At 50.8% G+C, this 20,681-nt stretch overlaps 3 protein-coding genes across 7 annotated transcripts in view; all 3 read right to left on the reverse strand.

Moving 5' to 3' along the window:
* Window positions 1-20,681, reverse strand: part of LOC307115918 (leukocyte immunoglobulin-like receptor subfamily B member 1) — a 94,807-nt gene that overhangs the window by 16,845 nt on the left and 57,281 nt on the right. For 4 of the 5 annotated variants that reach the window (XM_079799471.1, XM_079799473.1, XM_079799470.1 and 1 more), the window contains 2 exons: window positions 6,591-6,875; window positions 6,142-6,444 (listed from right to left, as the gene is read on the reverse strand). In XM_079799471.1, coding sequence (XP_079655597.1) covers window positions 6,142-6,444; window positions 6,591-6,875 — 588 coding nt within the window. Of the gene's footprint in view, window positions 1-6,141; window positions 6,445-6,590; window positions 6,876-7,035; window positions 7,072-7,190; window positions 7,629-20,681 lie in introns of those variants that run through there. The other variant, XM_079799472.1, reaches the window with a different exon arrangement.
* LOC307115946 (leukocyte immunoglobulin-like receptor subfamily A member 6) lies at window positions 271-3,890 on the reverse strand (the record flags this gene model as incomplete). The annotated part of the gene is made up of 4 exons (XM_079799519.1): window positions 271-907; window positions 2,177-2,253; window positions 3,125-3,430; window positions 3,584-3,890. 4 exons carry the CDS (start codon window positions 3,888-3,890, stop codon window positions 839-841), a joined length of 759 nt encoding a protein of 252 aa, XP_079655645.1. The 3' UTR covers window positions 271-838.
* Window positions 15,824-20,361, reverse strand: LOC307092429 (leukocyte immunoglobulin-like receptor subfamily A member 5; the record flags this gene model as incomplete). The annotated part of the gene is made up of 5 exons (XM_079759726.1): window positions 20,301-20,361; window positions 19,812-20,018; window positions 19,102-19,389; window positions 18,647-18,952; window positions 15,824-15,960 (listed from the first exon to the last, which is right to left on the reverse strand). Exons 2-5 carry the CDS (start codon window positions 19,855-19,857, stop codon window positions 15,824-15,826), a joined length of 777 nt encoding a protein of 258 aa, XP_079615852.1. The 5' UTR covers window positions 19,858-20,018; window positions 20,301-20,361.

Consider the following 20,681-nt stretch of genomic DNA (forward strand, 5'->3'; position numbering starts at 1 on the left):
CTATCCCTCTCCCTTTCTCTCTGTAAAAAATCAATAAAATATATTGTTTTAAAAAAGCAACTTAAAACAAACCTTATGTATTACTTAAATAAAATGAGGCAAACAACTCAAAATTACTTATTTATTATTAAAATATTATGATTTCTGTTCAAGATAGTCGGGAAAGTAAAGGAAATACTCAAATCCTCCCATGATCACTGCAAAATCACAATTAAACTATAGAACAATCATCATTCAGAACCACCTGAAATCTAGGTAAACAAGGATACAAAGAAGAAGTCCCATGGAGATGGTAGGAGGGGTGGAGATGTGCAATGGGCTGGACCACATGGAGCAGGTATCAGGGCTTTAATATTTTGTTTTACTTTTTTTTTTGTTTGTTTGTTTAAAAACAATCCCAAAGTTATGAAAATACCACAATTTCTTGGGATGGATGTGACCCAGCATGAAGGGGTGTGTAGATTTGAATCCAATCCAGCCATGTGGGATGGACCCTAATGTCAGCGGGAGAGAACAGAAGGGCAGTGGAGGAGAGTCAACAAGCACAGGGAGCAAGAGAGAGCACCCCATGTGGATGGAGGAGGCATCTTCTACTGGGACATGGCCCATGTTTCCTGCACTCAAACCACACCTAGCAAGTCTTCTCCCCTGGACATTCTCAGAAGACTGATTCCCCAATTATGGTTCACATTCTCTTTCAGCACCTCCTGGGGCCATCAGATGGGCTCCAGGGCTCCCCGACTCTGAATGGTGTGTTGTTGCCTCTGTGTTCACATCTTGGCTGCATCCTGGGTCCTTCTGGTGTCGTTTCGAGCCTGAAATAGCAGCACCCCGAGGACTACCAGGACCAAGCCAGCCACGCCCATCCGGATGAGATTCTCCACTGTGTAGTCTTGGGGTTTGGAGGCTGGAAAATGTGGATACAAAGGTCACGGTAGATCCAAATCTCCAGGGTTCCGGTGTCTACCCTGGTTCCCACCTCCCCTGGACATCAGCGTCCCTGTGATGTCTGAACTGAGCATCTCCTCTGAGTCACCTACATAAGAGTTAGCTGGGCCCAAGAACTGAGGGTGGGGGGAAAATGGTACCAATTCAGAAATAACTAAGAGCTCTGTGTTCTGTGTTCAGCCTGAGACTCAAGACCCCAAGAGCTTATTCCCCTAAACCTGACAGATCCCCCGTTCTCAACAGATGGAGACCCAGGGTCCATGGAGGAGAGGTTGGTGTCAGGGGCTCCTGAATCTCAGGAGCAGGAAGGAGTGAAAGTCTGGGCTGGGTCTCCTTTACCCCACGCCACCCAGGCCCCTCCTCTCTGGGATTCGCATTTTCATCCTCACCTGGAATGATTCATCTATTGATTCTTCTATTAACTCATTTATTTATTAATTAAATATATTTTTATTGATTTCAGAGATGAAGGGAGAGGGAGGGATAGATAGAAACATCAATGATGACAGAGAATCATTGATTGGCTGCCTTCTGTGCACCCCCTACTGGGACCGAGCCTGCAACCTGGGCATGTGCCCCTGACCAAAATCGACCCTGGGACCCTTCAGTCCATAGGCCTACGCTCTCTCCACTGAGCCAAACCAACTAAGGTTTAACTCATTTATTATACAATTATACAAATGAATACCTCCAGTGGTAGATTATTTACCAAATGAGAAATATGGGCATATGGATGCTAATGGTGTGAAATGTTGCTTTATCTCAAAGTACAACAAAGGTCATAACCTAAGACGTCCACACTTCTGGCTCAAACTTTCAGTCACAGAGAAAATCCCCCTAATTTCATTATTGAGTGAGCACCCAAAGTAGGAAATCTTGTCAATCTGTTACCCTATTTTGCTATAAAACCCAAGATACAAACAAAATTATGGACTTCTCCTCATTACAGTGATTCATGCAATAACTCTAAGTGTCAGCTCCACAATTCAGATAATGCACTTGGATGGTCAGCGTCACTCAGTTGGGTTAATATCCAAATGGGTGACACCAAGAAGCCTTTGTAATGTGTGTCATGTGGTTAAACTTCAGAGAAAAGGTAATTATGGGGGGACGTACATCTGTTAGGAAAAGAGCATTCCTAGTCAACCCTAGTGAAACAGAAGAATGGATTGGAACAAAGCGGCCATAGTGCTTTCAATATAAAATGCAGATTTCTAAATGGATTTACCTTGACAGAACTTTGGGTGTGAATTAAGCTGTTTTCCGGAGGGGAAGCTGTGGCCCATTTTGGTCCGTCATTCCATCCTATGGGACGTGGAGGGAGAAAAATAGGTATGCCATTGGGAATAAAGAAGTGGCATTTCCTTTGACTGCTGGGGATTATAATTTTATATCAGAGAATCAACTAAAAAGCAGTCCACAGGGAGAGAGTCTTTGGGAGGCTAACAGGTCATGATATAAGTGTGTCCAAACAAGAGCTTTCCTATGTGCACTTACTACCATTTAGGAAATCTACAGGAATCACACCGCTTTCTCACAAATTACTATATTACTGTGCAATTCTCTAAGTGGGCTGTGCATTTACTCAATTTTACTAATAGCTGTCAAAATGCTTCTGAAGTTCATTCATACAGCCCCTTTGAAAATGTGCGTGATAAGAAGAGTTTATATAACAAGAAGTTATTCTCCATAACAAATGTCTGAATTTAATTACTCCCAATGAAAATAGGAATAGAATGTTTATATTTCTATCTGGACTCCATATAATGTAAGCAAAATTGTTAGCTCATAGACTGAAGTATTGCCTGAAGGTTCTCTAAAAAGAGCCCTAATAGACCCAGCAAGGAGGGGGTGTATAGATGGGAATCCAAACCAGCCATGTGGGATGGACCCTCATGTGACAGGGTGAGAACAGAAGGGCAGTGGAGGAGAGTGAGCGAGGACAGGGAGGGAGGGAGAGCACCCCAGTTTGGGTGCAGGAGAATGTGGGCCATAGCCCTGTAGAGGACGCCTCCTACATCCACCTGGGGTGCCCAGAAACCCTGAGCAGAGGTGAATGCACAGAGTCTGGGCAGGAGGCCCCTGACCCCCATGACCTCAGGGCCCGAGCAGACACACAGCACAGTCACTTTGGTCCCAGGAAACAGATGAGGATGCATAGGGGTCTGTCCCTCACCTGTGATCTCGATGTGCAGAGGGGCACTGGGCTGTGACCACACGTTGGGGTTGAAGCTGAGAGAACCATAGCATCTGTAGGTCCCCCCATGGGAGGGGCTCACGGGGCCCAGAGGGAAGATGGCCTGCCACCTCCCAGCATGCATCCTCGGTTTTGCTTCCATGTGTTGGGGCGGGTCAGCCCCTCCCTCCTTCAGCAGATGGAAAGGGCCCGATGTGAGCTGTGAGCTGCAGGAGAGGGACACGTTCTCTCCTGAGGCCACCACAGGGCCTGGCTGGGCTGAGAGGGAGGGTGCACCGCCCACTCCTGAAGGAGGAGAAAGGGTCTGTGTTAAAGGGACCGTCACCCTCATGCCCCAGGTGTGGACTGTGAGAGGTGGGGTCCCCTGAGGCCACACTTTATTCCCTCTGCCTGTGACTTGGACCCCACAGTGGGGAGGGGACCCGGTGTCTCCCTTACCTGTCACCACCAGGAACAGGGGGTCACTCCACTCTGAGGGTATGTCCCCAGTGGTGTGATATGCACACTGGTACCGCCCTGCGTGGGTTTGGGTTATGGCTCCAATGAGGAAACCGGCCTTGTCGCTGGAGTTCTGTGGGATCCTCGTTTCCCAGGGCTCAGAGCCCCTGTCTTTATACAGAAGGTAGGCACTAGCCTGCAGAGACCCCTGACACCAGATGGTCACGGGGCTCCCCTCGGTGACGAAGGGGCCTGGGTCAGCCCAGATGGAGGGTTTGGGGACATCTCCTGGAAAGGAATCAGGCATGAAAGGTCAGGGGTGTCCTCCTACCCTTATGACATCATGAATGAGCCAGTGATGCCTTTTAATGAGCACCTACTATGTGCAAGGCACATACCGTGGTCTGTCACTCATCTCCTCTAACCCTGGCAACAGTCATGCACCAGGGATTGCTGACCCCACCACCCACTTCACTGAGGCTCAGAGAGGTTAATCACGTGCCCCAGGGCACCCAGCCTGGACGGGGCAGGGCTGGGATTGGAACACAGGACTGTGGGTTCCCTGTGCTGTCCTCACGCTGCCCCCCAGGGGAACACCAGCTTCGTGCTCTGGGCTCCTCCTCTGTAGGGGCCTGTCCATGTCTCATCTGGAGCTGAGGGTCCTTCCTCATTACCCACACCCAGCACAGCAGGGACAGGGATGGGCAGGGTGAGGGGTGGAATCTGAGTCTCTCCCTCATCCATCCCACCCTGCAGGCCCTGATGTCTCCTTGGGAAGGTCGGGCTGAGCTAGGGGCTCTGCCTTCCTGAGCTCTGTGAGCCCTTATGTCACCTCATCTCCCAGCAGCCTGTGAGCAGGATGGGACCAGGGCTGAGCAGACAGGAACCCGACACTCAGAGGAGAGAGGGGACCGCCCAGCCCCACAGCAGGAGCAGCAGAGCCAGGAGCTGACCCAGGGCTGATCCAGCCTGTTCCCTCCTCTGAGCTGAGCCTGAGCTGAGGGGGAGGACTGGGTGCCCGGACCCTGTCCTGCCTGCCCCTCCCTGTACAGTGTCACCGTCACTGAGACAGAGGGGACAGGCCCCATAACATCCCGTCCTGGGGGCTTCCCTGTGAGGCCCTCTCCCAGGAGGTCAGGGCCAGAACCGACAGGAAGTCTAAGCTCTGGACAAGGATTCTCTCCTTTTACACTTGGAGACACTGAGGTCCAGGCAGGGGAAAGGCGGGTCCAAGTCAGGGAATCCAGAGGGGCCTGAACCCCCGCAAGGCTGAGGCCCTGTCCCCCATGTTGACACCCATCACCTCCACACAGAGACCCTCACTTACCCCTCTGGGGGCCTGACTCCATGGTGGGGAGTCTCTGAAACTCAGAGCCTCCTGGGCATCAGGATGACAGGTGAGGGGGGGGCTGTCTTCTCCCCACTAGAGAACAGCTTCCCCTCCCCCAGCTGGGCCCCACACCTCCCACAGCCATGCCCCCCCTACTTGTCCCCTGCCTCACTCCTCAGCAAGCCTGACTGTGTGATGGGGGAGGGGTGAAGCCTCCAGTCCCTGAAGCCCTGTGGTTGCCTGAAATCTCCCCAACTCTCACAGGCCTGAAATCTCCCCAACTCCTACACAAGCCTGTTCTTAAGTTTCTGGGGGTGGGAGGGGAGGGCACATTAGATCCTCTGAGAGACTGCGAACTGCCCTGGGATGGTCTGTGCCTTCTCTGAGCAAATGGGACCCAGTGGTTCATCAGCTGTAGACATGGGCCCTGTGTGTGTGTGGGGTTGGGGCCCTCGGGGGTCCTGGGAGGACAGAGGGGGTGAGGGTCTGGGGCTGACCCTAGAGTCTCTTCCTCTCTCAGATCCTCCTGCATCTGCCCTGTGGCCCCTCAGACCCTCCCACTGTCCACAGGCACCTTCAGGACCAGGTGAGGGGCAGGGGTGGAGAGGGATTGGGGGGTCTCTGAGGGGCAGATCTCCTCTGGTGACCATCCCTACAGCCCCTCCCTCCCTTTCAGCCCATGATTGTTCTGGGGACGGGACCCTGAGCTGACAGCACAGCAGACAGGGTCAGGGCCCTCACCTGAGACCAGGAGCTCCAGGGGCTCACTGGGGAGTGACAGCAGGAAGGGGGAGGAGCTGTGTGAGCTGTTGCACCTGTAGGTGCCCCAGTGAGCTGAGGTCACAGGGCTCGTGGAGAACTCTGCCTGGAAGTGCTGAGCTCGGTGCTTGGATCTAAGACGCAGAATGGGGTTGGCTGCCCCCTCCTTGGACAGAAGGAACGTGTCCCTCAGACTGTGACTGACACAGCAGGGTCACGTTCTCTCCTGAGGCCACCCTGGGGCCTGCTCATTTCACTCACATCTCACTCGCCCTTCCTACCCTTCATCTCTGCTGAGGTTCAGAATTGGGTTCAAGAGTGGGAGTGCCTGTCTGTCTCTACTCTCTCATGGGCTGGACCCTGCTCTATGGATCCTCCTCCCCCTCCTTGTGTATTACTGTCACCCACACTCCTAGGGACAGGGCCCTGAGCTGACTGAGCACAGAAAGCACGGGGCAGGGCTCCTCACCTGAGACCAGCAGCTCCAGGGGGTCACTGGGGTGTGAGCACACCTGGGACCTGTTCCTGTAACAGCCATAGCATCTGAACGTCCACTTGTGGCTGGCGGTGAAGGGCCCCACAGGGAACAGGGCCTGGGACTGCCCACTGGGCTGTGGCTGTGAGTCCAGGGTCCAGGAGAGCCTGTGATCTCCTTCCTTAGTCAGAAGGAACCTGTCATATCCCTGCCCTGAGCCACACTGGAGGGTCACGTTCCCTCCTGAGGGCACAACAGGGCCGGGCAAGGCTGAGAGGCTGGGTTTCCTGTAGAATCCTAGGCGAGGAGGAGGCAGCGTGTTAAATGGGGCTCACACCTCCCTCATGTCCCCGAGGGCTGGGCTGTGAGAGGGGGACACCCTGAGTGCAGACCCCCTTCCTGAGGACAGAGCCTGAGGCTGGGACTCCTGAGTGTCCTCTCACCTGTCACCACCAGCTCCAGGGGGTCACTGCGCTCTGACCAGTCATTGCGGCTGAGATAGTAACAGCGATATCTCCCTGCATCACCCCCTTTCATGTGTGAGATGGAGAACTTGATCTTGTCCCCGGGTTCCAGTGGCTTCTGTATTTTCCATGGTGCTGGGCTTCCCTCTTTCTCCAGATGGTACTCCTCAGCCCCTGGGGTTCCCTGACACCAGAGGGTCATAGGGCTCCCCCAGGGGGTCACAGGGCCTGGCTCAGCCCAGAGGGTGGGCTTGGGGAGCGGCCCTGGAAGGATTCAGAGTCTGAGTCACAGGACATTCCCACCCATGGTCCCCAACTCTCAGTCCCAGATTCTCCCATCTGTCAGACAGATCCTGCCCCTGCTGCCTGGATGGTGGTCCTTGTCCCAAGGAGGAGTGGGATCTGGGACACCTGGGAGACTCACCTGCTTGCACGGGGGTCCCGAGGCCCACACTCAGCCCTGGAAGAGAGTCCCTGTGAGAGGTTTGCCCTGAACCCTGAGCAGCACCCTCCTCCCCATGAGCCCCCGGAGTCCTGGGGTCCTGACAGACCAGGGCTCCTTTCTCCCTCCCATCTCACCGAGACAGAGCAGGGCCCTGAGGGTGGGGGTCATGGCGTCTTCTGCCTGAGGCCTCTGATGAGCAGATGGAGGAGATGGCGGAGGCAGCAGGATGGACAGACAGGCGTACAGATGGTGGTCACTTGGAGGCCGGTTCTTCTAGTCACGGGGCTCTCACATCAGCAGCCCACAGGCGAGGGCACAGCCTCTCTAGCAGCCTGGCTCTCATTTTCATGGTGAAGCAGGAAACAGACCCGGAGCCTCCTGAGTAACCCTTCCAGTGAGGTGACCCAGGGCACGTTCTTCCCTGTCAGAGCCTCCCCCACGGGGTCTCCTTCCTCTTCAGCCCATCCATCAGCCCCTCCCTGGGGTCCTCACCATGGACAGTGCCACCCGGGCCCTGGAGACGCTTCAGGAAGACGTGGGTGCCTGTGGCTGCAGAGCTCAGATCAGCAGGGACACGCTCACCCTCTCCCTGTGCAACTCAGGGCGCTGTCCTTGTGACAATGAGCACAGAGGGAAATGCAGGGAAATAGGGGAAGGAAGCAGGTTTCAGACTCTGACCCCAGAGTGTGTTTCTGTTCCTACCCCAGCCCCTGGTCAACTCCCCTTTCTTGCAACAGCATGCACCCCAGCGACCTGGGAACTTGCACCTCTGAATCCCTCCACCCCTCAGTGCCTCGTTCCTCAGGAAGATCTCTCCTCCTCATCCCGGGTCCCTGTCTTCACAGTCAGTGCAATTAGTGTGTTATTGCTCTGATTTGGGGAACAAAACGGATTATTTATTTATTTATTTATTATTTAAAAAAAAGTTTTTTTTCAGAGATGATGGAGAGGGAGGGAGAGACAGAAACATCAATGATGAGAGAGATTCACTGACCGGCTGCCTCCTGCATACCCCACATGGGGGATGGAGCCCCCAACTTGTGCTAGTGCCCTGAGTGAGATTGTAACCTTGACCTTCTGGTTCATACACAGATCGATACACAACCCCTGGGCCATGCCAGCTGGGCTGATTCTTATTGAAATCGTCCTCCATTGTCCATTAGGTGTGGGACCTTCACCCTCAATGTACAATCTCTTGAGTCTCAGTTTCCTCTCATGCAGCACGTCGTCAAAAACGCAACTCCTTAGAGTGGTTGTGGGGTCGGTGCCATGGGGACCTGGAGGGAGCCATCTGGTTTATTTCCTCACCTGACAAGCCCTGTGAGGTGAGCCATGAGCGGTGTTGCTCAGAACTCCACAAGAATGGGATGGTTGCTATACCCACGTACAAATCCCATCTGCTCCTGATGCTGAGAAAGGCCATGCACACTGTTTCTGAAACATGTGGCCATCCTCAGTGCCCAAAAGGGAAGTGGAAGTTCCCCAGATGGAGAGGGAAGCAGAACAGACAACCACTGTGAGAGTTGAGTGGCTACTGTGCCTGGGTGCAGCCAGAAGTCATCAGCGTGGAGGTTCCCGCCTCTGTGTGGACCAGAGAGGGACCCAGGGTGGCCACACACAGGGAGGGGAATGGACTCAGGGTGAAAGTTGGAGCAGGGTTGCCCCCTCCACATGCTTTGGATATGGGCACTGGGGTCTCTCTGTCCACAGACCCAGCCCATGGTCAGCACTGAACCACGTCCCCTGTGTGTGTGTATGAAACGGATTCAATCCATTCCAGTTAGGCATGGGTGTCTGTCCTGGTGCGAGTGTGAGGCTCACCTTTGGGGTGGGCCCTGCTGGGCACATCACAGTCAGATGCTAACTTAGGGAGAGAGGACCCCTTGGGGGAGGGCTGATCCCACTCTCCACCTCTTTGGGTCCTGAACATCAGGACAGCGCTGTGAGGGACTCTCTGTGGAGAAGCAGGCGTGTGGGAGGGCAGCGTCCAATAGGAATGGACGAGAAAAGAAAATCCCAGGGGGTAAACGGAGGGAAGGGCTTGCTTCCCCTGCACCCTCCCCTTCCTCCCCACCCCTGCCTACTTGTCCTTCCTTCTCCTCCCCTGCAGGATGGGGGCACCATGGCTGTGCCAGCCCAGCTTCCCTGACACAGTCATCAAGTGGGACCCCTTCATGTGGAAAATGCTACAGACAGGGTGGTACGGGCCATTATTGAGGGTGTTGGCTTCTGATGCTGCTGCTTTCCTGAACATATCAGGCTCCCAGATCTGACACTGGGAAGGTTTGGGATTTAGCCTACCCAGAAGGCAAAGGTGTCCTGAGCAAAGGGCAATTGTTCATTGCTCTGTGCCTTGTGCATGCACCCAGAATGCATTGCAGGTACTCTGAGGAACTTGATCGTGGCTGTTCCTCCAGCAACACTTCACCACACCCATAGTGCCTTGCTGGACAGCGGGACCTCTGCAACGGGCTCCCATGGGCTGTAAAATCTGAAGACAAGGACAGACATGGTGCCATTTTGTATCGTTTTAAGCCCCGAACGTGGATTTCTGTCTGTGATAAAGGGAAACCAGCATCACTCACCTCGAAGCTGCCTGTGGCTGCCCTTGGAAGTGTTTGGGAGCTGAGTGGTGTTGGCCATGGGGCGAAGCTCACAGAGATGAGCCTGCAGGTGCCATGTGCTTGGTGAAGGGTACATTGAAGAAAGCCCCTGTGCCCTTGTCCTGGCCTCCAGCCTTGTGCCACCTGCTAAGAGGAAAGCGTGGATTGAATCCCCTGCAAAAAAGCTAAAGAGGATGGCATCTTCCTGGACACTGATAAGGGCATGGATGAGTTTGTGTCTTGAATGGATGTTTGTGAGATCTTCCTGAAGACAGGTTTAGCTTCTACATAACTAGCCTACCTTTGGGTGTTATGTGACCCTGTGGGAAGCTTTCAAAGGGTATGTTTGCCTTGGCTTTTCACACAGTAAATCAGAAGTTAATAAAGGGCATTGATCTTCCTCTCATTTTTACTCCTGAGATGCTGCCACCACCAGACAGGGCCCGTTTACCAAAGAGCATCATAGGACCCAGTCCTGCTCTCAGATTTCTCTGCTATTAAGGAGCTAGATGCCCTTAATAATGACACCATTGACCTAAAGAGGGACAAGAATAACGTGCAAGAGGACCTTAAGGAGAAAGAAGGTACTATATTTCTACAGGTTCTCATTCGACGACATGCTTAGGGAGAAGGAGGGAGAGAGGGAGATAGAGAAACATGGATGTGAAAGAGAAGCATTGAGCAGTTGCCTTCTGCATGTACCTTGACCAGGGATTGAACCCACAACCCAGGTTTGTGTCCTGACCTGGAATTGAACCAGCAACCTTTCGATGCACAGGATAATGCTCAAACAACTGGGCCATTCCAGCTGGGAGAAAGATATACTCTTCAACAGAGAATGGTGTGGGCCAGGGTCTTCAGGATGAACTTCAAAGGGCAAAAGCCAATCTGCTAAAAGTATAGGCCCAGAAAAAGCAAGGATAGGGTCTCCTGAATGGGCTGGATGAGCAGGAAGTCTAGCTGCATGAGCGACTCAGGGAAGTCAGAAGGAAATGTGCTGAGGAGGCCCAATTGGTTACATCCCTGGAGTTGAAGGAACTAGTCAGGTGTCCAGATCTGCACTTCTGAGGAAGAGCTGGCCAAGCTGGGGAAGAGTGGAGTGGCCTACAGCAAGGAACAGCAGGATTGGGGGAGAGTGTGGAGTCAGGAAGGGCCAGCTGGGACCTCCACAGGGGCATCTGCATGGCTCATAGCAGGAAATCAGTTCAATGCGAATGGATAAAAAGGAAAGGGATGGAAAGGAAAGAGCTGGAAACCCATAGTAATCAATGAAATTGGTACAGTCACTGCTCATCAGAGAGACACAAAATAAAACACACGGAGGTCTCATCTCACCTGTCAGAATGGCTATCACCAAGAAATCAACAAATGACACTTGTTGGTGAGGGTGTGGAGAAAAGGGAACCCCGGTCCACTGTTGGTGGGAATGCAGACTGCTGAAGCCATTATGGAAAACGGTGAGGAGTTTCCTCAAATAATTGAAAATGGACTGCCTTTTGCCTAGTGATTCCACACCCAGAATATATCCTAAGAACCCTAAAACAGCAATTAGGAAGAACATACACACTCCTATGTTCATAGAAGCCCAATTCATAATAGCTAAGATCTGGAAACACCCCAAGGGCCCATCAGTAGATGAGTGGGTAAAAAAGCTGGTACATTTCCACTATGGAATACTATGCAGCTGTAGAAAAGAAGGATTTCTTACCCTTTGAGGCAGCATTTAGGACCTGGAGATTATTATACTAAGTGAAATAAGCCAGTTAGAGAAAGGGAACTATGACATGATCCCACTTGTATGTGGATTCTAAGGAACAATATAAACTGAAGCATAAAACAGATCCAGAGGGAGAAACCAAGATGGCGGCATAAGGTAAACACCTAACTGTTGCCTACCACAACAATTTTGAAACTACAACTGGAAAACAGAGCACACACCGTCCAGAACCACCGGAAAGCTGGCAGAGTGGAAAACCTACAACTAGAGAAAAAAAATAGAGGGGGACGCTGAGCCTCAGGAGCTGTGGAGGTGCGGAGATCCGTGAGCGCGGAAAGGGCGGGCGGCTGAATACGAGGCAGGCTTGCTCGCAGTGCGGAGAGGGAGGGCAGCAGATGCTGCGTGGCTAGCTTTCTCATTTGGGAGAAAAACAAAACCTCCCGACTGCACTGAAATCCAGCTGCAGTCGGGGAGAAACTGGTTTGGCAGCGGACGAGGCTCGAAAGCTGCCTTCTCTCAGAGGCGCAGCCATTGATTAGGGCACGGAGAAACCAGCCCTCTTAGGGTGGCGAGGACAGAAACCAAGTTTGTCTGCGCCATTCTGAGACTCCGCCCCATCCAAGCTGAGCACAGCCCTCCCAGTGACTGGATTTCTCATTCGGGAGAAAAACAAAACCTCCGGTCTGCACTGAAATCCAGCCCCAGCTGGGGAGAAACTGGTCTGTTAGGCAGTGGGAGAGGCTCGAAAGCTGCCTTCTCTCAGAGGCGTGCAGCCATTAATTCGGGCATGGAGAAACCGCCCCTCTTAGGGCGGAGCAGACGGGAAACCAAAGCTTGTCTGCGCCACCCTGAGACTTCGCCCCTTCCAAGCTGAGCACAGAAGCTCTCCCAGCGGAGATACTGCTGATCCTCACAGCCAACTGGCTTGGAGATCAATTCCCGCCAGTGATACCAACAATCCCAACCACTCTGAACTCCAGTTTCTGGGGACACGAGGGGGACCCAGACGCCTACGGGACTCTCGGCCATCGGTCGGAGAGTGAGAGTGACTTTTCTGTCGGTGTGGACGACACCAGATTTCAACCACTCTCATAAGGGACACATTCAAGAGGCAGACTCAGTGAGCACCAAAGCCCTACTGTGTCTCCAGCACAGCAATTCTTCCGTTACAGACACAGCAGGCCCTCACAACCAATTGGACCGGAGGTCAATTCTCCCAGTGTACCAACAGCAATCAGGGCTTTTAACTACACCAAGACTTTCCACTCAGCCCACAAAGGGGAGTACCAAGAGCGACCACCTAGGGTGATTGGGGAAGCTGAGCTACCGGCCCCTATAGGTCACTGACCACACAAAGCCACTCCATCAACACAGGGAGGCAGCCAAAATGTGGAGACATCGAAGTATGTCACAAGTAGGAGAGACAGATGAAAGCAAACTAATGGACGACACAGTGTTCAGAACCATATTTATAAGGTTACTCAAGAATCTTCTAAAAACCGCTGAGAAACTTGAAGAGACCTTCAAGGACCTTAATGAGAATACCAAAAAAATGGAAAAGGACCAGTCAGAAATTATGCATACACTGTCTGAAATAAAGAATATACAGAGTAGACCACCGCACCCGAAGAGTAAAACCAAAGATCTGGAATATGAGGAAGAAAAAAACACCCAACCAGAGAGGCGGAAGAAAAGAAGAATCCAAAAGTGTGAGGATAGCATAAGGAGCCTCCGGGATGGCTTTAAGCGTACCAATATCTGAATTTTTGTGGTGCCAGAAGAGAGAGAGCAAGATACTGAAAACCTATTTGAAGAAATAATGACAGAAAACTTCCCCTACCTGGTGAAAGAAATAGACTTACAAGTTCAGGAAGCGCACAGAACCCCAAACAAGAGGAATCCAAAGAGGACCACACCAAGACACATCATAATTAAAATGCTAAGGGCAAAAGACAAAGAGAGAATCTTACAAGCAGCAAGAGAAAAACAGTTAGTTACCTACAAGGGAGCACCCATACGACTGTCAGCTGATTTCTCAACAGAAACTATGCAGGCCAGACGGGAATGGCAAGAAATATTCAAAGTGATGAATAGCAAGAACCTACAACCAAGACTACTCTACCCAGCAAAGTTATCATTCAGAATTGAAGGGCAGATAAAGAGCTTCACAGATAAGAAAAAGCTAAAGGAGTTCATCACCACCAAACCAGTATTATATGAAATGCTGAAAGGTATTCTTTAAAAAGAGGAAAAAGAAGAAAAAAGTAAAGATAAAAATTATGAACAACAAAATCTATCAACAAGTGATTCTAAAAATCAAGTGAATTCAAAATCTGAGGAACAGAATAAACTGGTGAACATAATAGAATCAGAGGCATAGAATGGGAGTGGATTGATAATTCTCAGGGGGAAAAGGGTGTCTGTGTGGGGGGTATAGGAAGAGACTGGACAAAAATCATACACCTATGGATAAGGACAATGGGGGGTGGGGAGGGAACCGGGTGATGGGGAGATATGGGGGGGAAAAAGGAGAAACAATTGTAATAATCTGAACAATAAAGATTTATTAAAAAAAAAACAACAACAAAAAACAAAAAACAGATCCAGAGACATAGAGGCATGGAACAGACTGTGGAATCTCCCAGGGAAGAAGGAGGTGACTGGGTTGGTGAAGAGAAATTAACCTGGGGATTTATATGCATATACGCACAGCTCAGGGACACAGACATTAGTGTGGGGAGTGGTGGCTCATGAGAATGGACTGGCGATGCAGTTGCCAAGAAAAAGTTTGTCCTGAATTCAACAGTGAGGAAGACCCATCTGTGGAGAGAGCAGCTACAGCATTTGGACAGGTTCAAGCCTGGGACTAATGAGAGGGCATTATCCTCTCGTGGCAAAGTCACGTGCAAATCCCAGCACAATTATAGCCAAAGGCTATAGTTGTAAGCTTGACCTTATGGTCTGAACCTGTGGGCCCATGTGACTGAATGATATGGGCTGCGGGAGGTGCAGCAGGTAAACAAAGCTTGATCAGGTGCATGTAATTGAGTAGATTCCAAACTCACCAGAACATCTTGACCATGCCCTTACTTTGTCTCCTGGAATTTGGCTATAAAATAAAGACTTGGCTTGCAGGCCGTGGTGCTGTCTCTCCATCAGGGAGAGCAGCATCCCACCTAGCCCCAGCTTTATTCTCTTGTCTCTTTTCTCCTTTATGGCCCGCTCTCAGGTTCACCCATGGCCGTGCTGGCTCCGCACACCCATCAACTGTAGCATCAAGGTCACTGGCAGATCCAGGTTCTGATACAGATTAGGATTTTTTCCAGTTTGATTTTTGTCTTGGCCGTGATCCTTTCAAGGCCTATCTTTATGGGGAAATTGGTCTATTTAAAGGTGGGCCTTTCAAAGGTTCATATCCACCTACATCGGACAACTTTCTCAAGTAATCTCCTGACCCTGTGGCCACGTCTGGTGCAGAGCCTTTCATGCAGCCGGCATCAGCAGTGACCCTTGGGTAGAAACACTGAGGCACAGTGATCCTATCGCTCCAGGTGGAAGGTTGTTGCAGCCAGTGATTGGCACACAGACCCGGTTACCATATTAACAATGGTGGGAACTATTCCTATTGGAAACGCATGTGTGACCTCCAAACTGATTGATGTAAATGTATAAAACAAACAAATCTGAATCAATTTAAAACTGGTATGGAAATTTTTTAAAAAACAACTTAAAACAAACCTTATGTATTACTTAAATAAAATGATGCAAACAATTAAAAAATTACTTATTTATTATCAAAATATTATGACTTCTGCTCAAGATAGTTGGGAAAGTAAAGGAAGTACTCAAATCCTCCCATGATCACTGCGAAATTACAATTAAACTACAGAACAATCATCATTCAGAACCACCTGAAATCTAGGTAAACAGAAGTTCTCAAGTAAGGATACAAAGAAGAAGTCCCATGGAGATGGTAGGAGGGGTGGAGATGTGCAATGGGCTGGACCACGTGGAGCAGGTATCAGGGCTTTATTATTTTGTTTTACTTTGTTCTTTTTGGTTTAAAAACAATCCCAGGGTTATGAAGATACCACAATTTCTTGGGATGGATGTGACCCAGCATGAAGGGGTTTGTAGATGTGAATCCAAAGCAGCCATGTGGGATGGACCCTCATGTCAGCGGGAGAGAACAGAAGGGCAGTGGAGGAGAGTCAACAAGCACAGGGAGCAAGAGAGAGCACCCCATGTGGATGGAGGAGGCGTCTTCTACTGGGACATGGCCCATGTTTTCCTGCACCCAAACCTCGCCTACCAAGTCTTCACCCCTGGACATTCTCAGCAGACAGTTCCCCCAATTATGGTTCACATTCTCTTTCAGCACCTCCTGGGGTCACCAGATGGGCTCCAGGGCTCCCCGACTCTGAATGGTGTGTTGTTGCCTCTGTGTTCACATCTTGGCTGCATCCTGGGTCCTTCTGGTGTCGTTTTGAGCCTGAAATAGCAGCATTCCGAGGACAACCAGGACCAAGCCAGCCACGCCCATCCGGATGAGATTCTCCACTGTGTAGTCTTGGGGTTTGGAGCCTGGAAAATGTGGATACAAAGGTCACAAAGGTCACAGCAGACCCAAATCTCCAGGGTTCTGGTGTCTACCCTGGTTCCCACCTCCCCTTGACATCAGCGTCCATGTGATGTCTAACCTCCGCTCTGAGTCACCTTGATAAGAGTTAGCTGTGCCAGTGGGAATGCAGACTGGTACAGCTACATTTGTGAACAGTATGGAATTTCTTCAAAAACTAAAAATGGAACTTCCATTTGACCCAGTGATCCCACTTCTAGGAATATATTCCATGAAACTAGAAACACAAATCAGAAAGGATATATGCACCCCTCTGTTCATAGTAGCACAATTCAACATAGCTAAGATTTGGAAACAGCCTAAGTGCCCATCAGCAGATGACTGGATTAAAAACTGTGGTACATCTACACAATGGAATACTACCCTGCGGTAAAAAAGAAGGAGTTCTTACCATTTGCAGCAACATGGATGGAGATGGAGAGCATTATGCTAAGTGAAATAAGCCAGGCAGAGAAAGATAAATATCACATGATCTCACTCATTTGTGGAATATAATGAACAACATAAACTGATGAACAAAAATAGATCCAGAGAGAGAGAAACATCAATCAGAACGTCAAACCTCAGGTAAGGTAGGGAACAGTGGGGATAAGGGGGAGAGATCAACCAAAGGACTTATATGCATGCATATAAGCCTAATGAATGGATACAGACAGCAGGGGAGTGGGGGCATGAATGGGAGTTGAGGGGTAATGGGGGAATAAGGACACATATGTAATACCTTAATCAATAAAGAAATTTTTTTAAAAAAAGTGTTAGCTGTGCCCAAGAACTGAGGATAGGGGGGGAAATGGTCCCAATTCAGAAATAATTATGTTCTGTGTTCAGACTGAGACTCAAGACCCCATGAGCTTATTTCCCTAAACCTGAGAGATTGCCCTTCTCAACAGATGGGGACCCAGGTTCCATGGAGGAGAGGTTGGTGTCAGGGGCTCCTGAATCTCTGGAGCAGGAAGGGGTGAAAGTTTGGGCTGGGTCTCCTTCACCGCACCCTGCCCAGGCACCTTCTCTCTGGGGTCCGCATATTCATTGTCACCTGGAATTGTTCATCTATTTATTCTTTCATTAACTCATTTATTTATTTCTTAAATATATTTTTATTTATTTCAGAGAAGAAGGGAGAGGCAGACACAAATAGAAACATCAATGATAAGAGAGAATCATTGATTGGCTGCCTCCTGCATACCCCCTACTGGGGACTGAGCCTGCAACATGGGCATGTGCCCCTGGCCAAAATCGAACCTGGGACCCTTCATTCCACAGGCCGATGCTCTATCCACTGAGCCAAACGGGCTAGAATTTAGCTCATTTATTATACAATTATGCAAATATATACCTCCAGTGGTAGATTATTTACCAAATGAGAAATGTGGGCATATGGATGCTAATGGTGTGAGCTTTTGCTTTATCTCAAAGTACAACAAAGTCATAACCAAGGACATCCACACTTCTGGATAAAACTTTCAGTCACAGAGAAAATCCCTCTAATTTCATTATTGAGTGAGCACCCAAAGTAGGAAATCCTGTCAATCTGTTACCCTATTTGCTATAAAACCCGAGATACAAACAAAATTATGGACTTCTCCTCATTACAGTGATCCCCGCAATAACTCTAAGTGTCAGCTCCACAATTCAGAAAATGCACATGGGTGATCAGCGTCACTCAGTTGGGTTAATATCCAAATGGGTGACACCAAGAAGCCTTTGTAATGTGTGTCATGTGATTAAAGGTCAGGGAAAAGGTAATTATGGGGGGATGTGCATCTCTCAGGAAAAGACAGCATTCCTAGCAAACCCTAATGAAACAGAAGAATGGATTGGAACAAAGCGGCCTAAGTGCTTTCAACATAAAATGCAAATTTCTAAATGGATTTGCCTTGGAATCACTTTGGGTGTGAATTAAGCTGTTTTCCGGAGGGGAAGCTGTGGCCCATTTGGTCCGTCATTCCATCCTGTGGGACGTGGAGGGAGAAAAATAGGTATGCCATTGGGAATAAAGAAGTGACATTTCCTTTGACTGCTGGGGATTATAATTTTATATCAGAGGATCAACTGAAAAGCAGTCCACAGGGAGAGTCTTTGGGAGGCTAACAGGCCATGATATAAGTGTGTCCAAACAAGAGCTTTCCTATGTGCACTTACTACCATTTAGGAAATCTACAGGAATCACACTGCTTACTCACAAATTACAATATTAGTTGTGCAATTCTCTAAGTGAGCTGTGCATTTACTCAATTTTACAAATAGCTGTCACATGCTTCTAAGGTTCATGGATAAAACTCACTTGAAAATGTGTGTGATAAGAAGACTACATAAATAGGAAGTTATTCTCTATAACCAATGTCTGAATTTAATTACTCCCAATGAAAATAGGAATAGAATGCTTATATTTCTATCTGGACTCCGTATAATGTAAGTTAAATTGTGAGCTTATAGACTGAAGTATTGCCTGAAGGTTCTCTAAAAAGAGTCATAATAGACCCGTGTGCACAGAAACCCTGAGCAGAGGTGAATACACAGAGTCTGGGCAGGAGGCTCCTGACCCCCATGACCTCAGGGCCCCAGTGGACAAAGAGCACAGTCATTTTGGGCCCAGGAAACAGATGGGAATGTACGGGGCCTGTCCCTCACCTGAGACCACCAGCTCCAGGGTGTCACTGGGCAGTGACCACACGTTGGGGTTGGAGCTGGGAGAACCATAGCATCTGTAGCTCCCCCCACGGGAGGGGCTCACGGGGCCCAGAGGGAAGATGGCCAACCACCTCCCAGTATGGATCCTCGGTTCTGCTTCCATGTGTTGGGGAGGACCAGCCCCTCCCTCCTTCAGCAGGTGGAAAGGGCCCGATGTGAACAGTGAGCTACAGGAGAGGGACACGTTCCCTCCTGAGTCCACCACAGGGCCTGGCTGGGCTGAGAGGGACGGTGCACCATAGAATCCTGAGGGAGGAGAAAGGGTCTGTGTTAAAGGGACCATCACTCTCATGCCCCAGGTGTGGACTGTGAGGGGTGGGGTCCCCCTGAGGCCACACTTTATACCCTCTGCCTGTGACCTGGAGCCCACAGTGGGGACCCGGTGTCTCCCTTACCTGTCACCACCAGGAGCAGGGAGTCACTCCGCTCTGACAGTATGTCCCCAGTGGTGTAATATGCACACTGGTACAGCCCTGGGTGGGATGAGGTCATGGCTCCAATGAGGAAGCTGGCCTTGTTGCTGGAGTTCTGTGAGATCTTCGTATCCAAGGGCTCCAAGCCCCTGTCTTTATACAGACTATAGGCACTAGCCTGCAGAGACCCCTGACACCAGATGGTCACAGAGCTCCCCTTGGTGACGATGGGTCCTGTGTCAGCCCAGATGGAGGGTTTGGGGATGACTCCTATAACGGAATCAGACATGAAATGTCTGGGTCGTCCTTCTTCCCACTTTCCCCAGCTGTCACTCCAGGCCCCTCCCAGATTGCTCACCGTTATTTCAAACCTCACGTCTCCCCAGCTGCCCTGGGGGGACTTTCCTGAAGCAGGACATCAGGGGTGAGGGCGGCACTCACCTGCCTGTACCTGGTCCCACGGACCCTGACACAGCCCTGGAAGAGAGTCCCTGTGAGAACCGTCCCCAACCGCACACAGAAGCTCCAGGCCTGGTCTGGGCCCCTGAGCTCTGGGGGCAGACCTGGGGCTGAGCACGTCTCCTCCCCCCGAAGTCCAGTCCCCACTGAGCCTCCTGAGTCCTGGGGTCTCACAAGGCCAGGACCTGGGAGGGGAGGGGCCTCCAACCCTCCTCTTTTCCCCACAAACTCACCAAGGCCCAGGACAATGAAGGTCAAGGTTGTGGTGCTGTGTCCCATGGTCCCCAGTGGCACTGATGATAAAGTCCACAGAGCCGAGCAGGGCAAGCAGATGTACGGATGTGACAGGGCCCCGGCTCCGGGTGACAGGTCTCTGTTTCCTCATCCGCCTCACTCTGCTCTCCCTGAAGGATGGCTGAGGACACAGCAGGTCCCGGGACCTTCAGGACCAGATGTGAGTCTCAGCAGACCCCCCACGTTCTGCCTCCTGTCCAACCCCAATCCAGAGGGTGACCCTGGTCCCAGTACCCGAGGGTGCAGGGCGCAGGGCAGAGCAAAGGAAGCACCAGCCTGCCTCTCACAGAGTCTGTGTGAACTTGGGAATGCCCTTGTCTTTCCTGAGACTCCACACATGCACGTTTTCTCCCTTCCCTTCGCCATCCCGTCAGCCCAGTGATGGCTTCCGAGCTGTTAACCCCCCTCTTCCTTTCCCCGGAGCTCACTGAGGCCTAGAAGGGCAGGCAGGCTCTGGGTCGGGGTTCTTCCTCACATGGTCCCCAGTGTGCAGACGACATAAACTCCACAGAACCTGGGAACAAAGGCAAGAATGGGGTGTGACAAGGTCCAGTCCCCAAGTGATACGTCACTGGTTCCCCATCAGTGTCCTCACAGGAAGGGAAGTAGCCCCTCCCTGAAGGGTGGGCCTTAGGGGACAGCAAGCTGTGGGACCTCTGAGACCGACCTGAGTCACACCAGTCCCCACATGCTCTGCCTCCACCTCAGGCCAAACTCAAATCCAGAGGGTGACAGCCGTCCCAGGTGAGGAGGGTGGAGGAACAGGGCAGGAGAGGACTCCACCCAGCTTCCGGCCCAATTCTGACTCT

This window comes from Cnephaeus nilssonii (genome assembly GCF_951640355.1).
Source record: "Cnephaeus nilssonii genome assembly, chromosome: 20".
NCBI lineage: Eukaryota > Metazoa > Chordata > Mammalia > Chiroptera > Vespertilionidae > Cnephaeus > Cnephaeus nilssonii.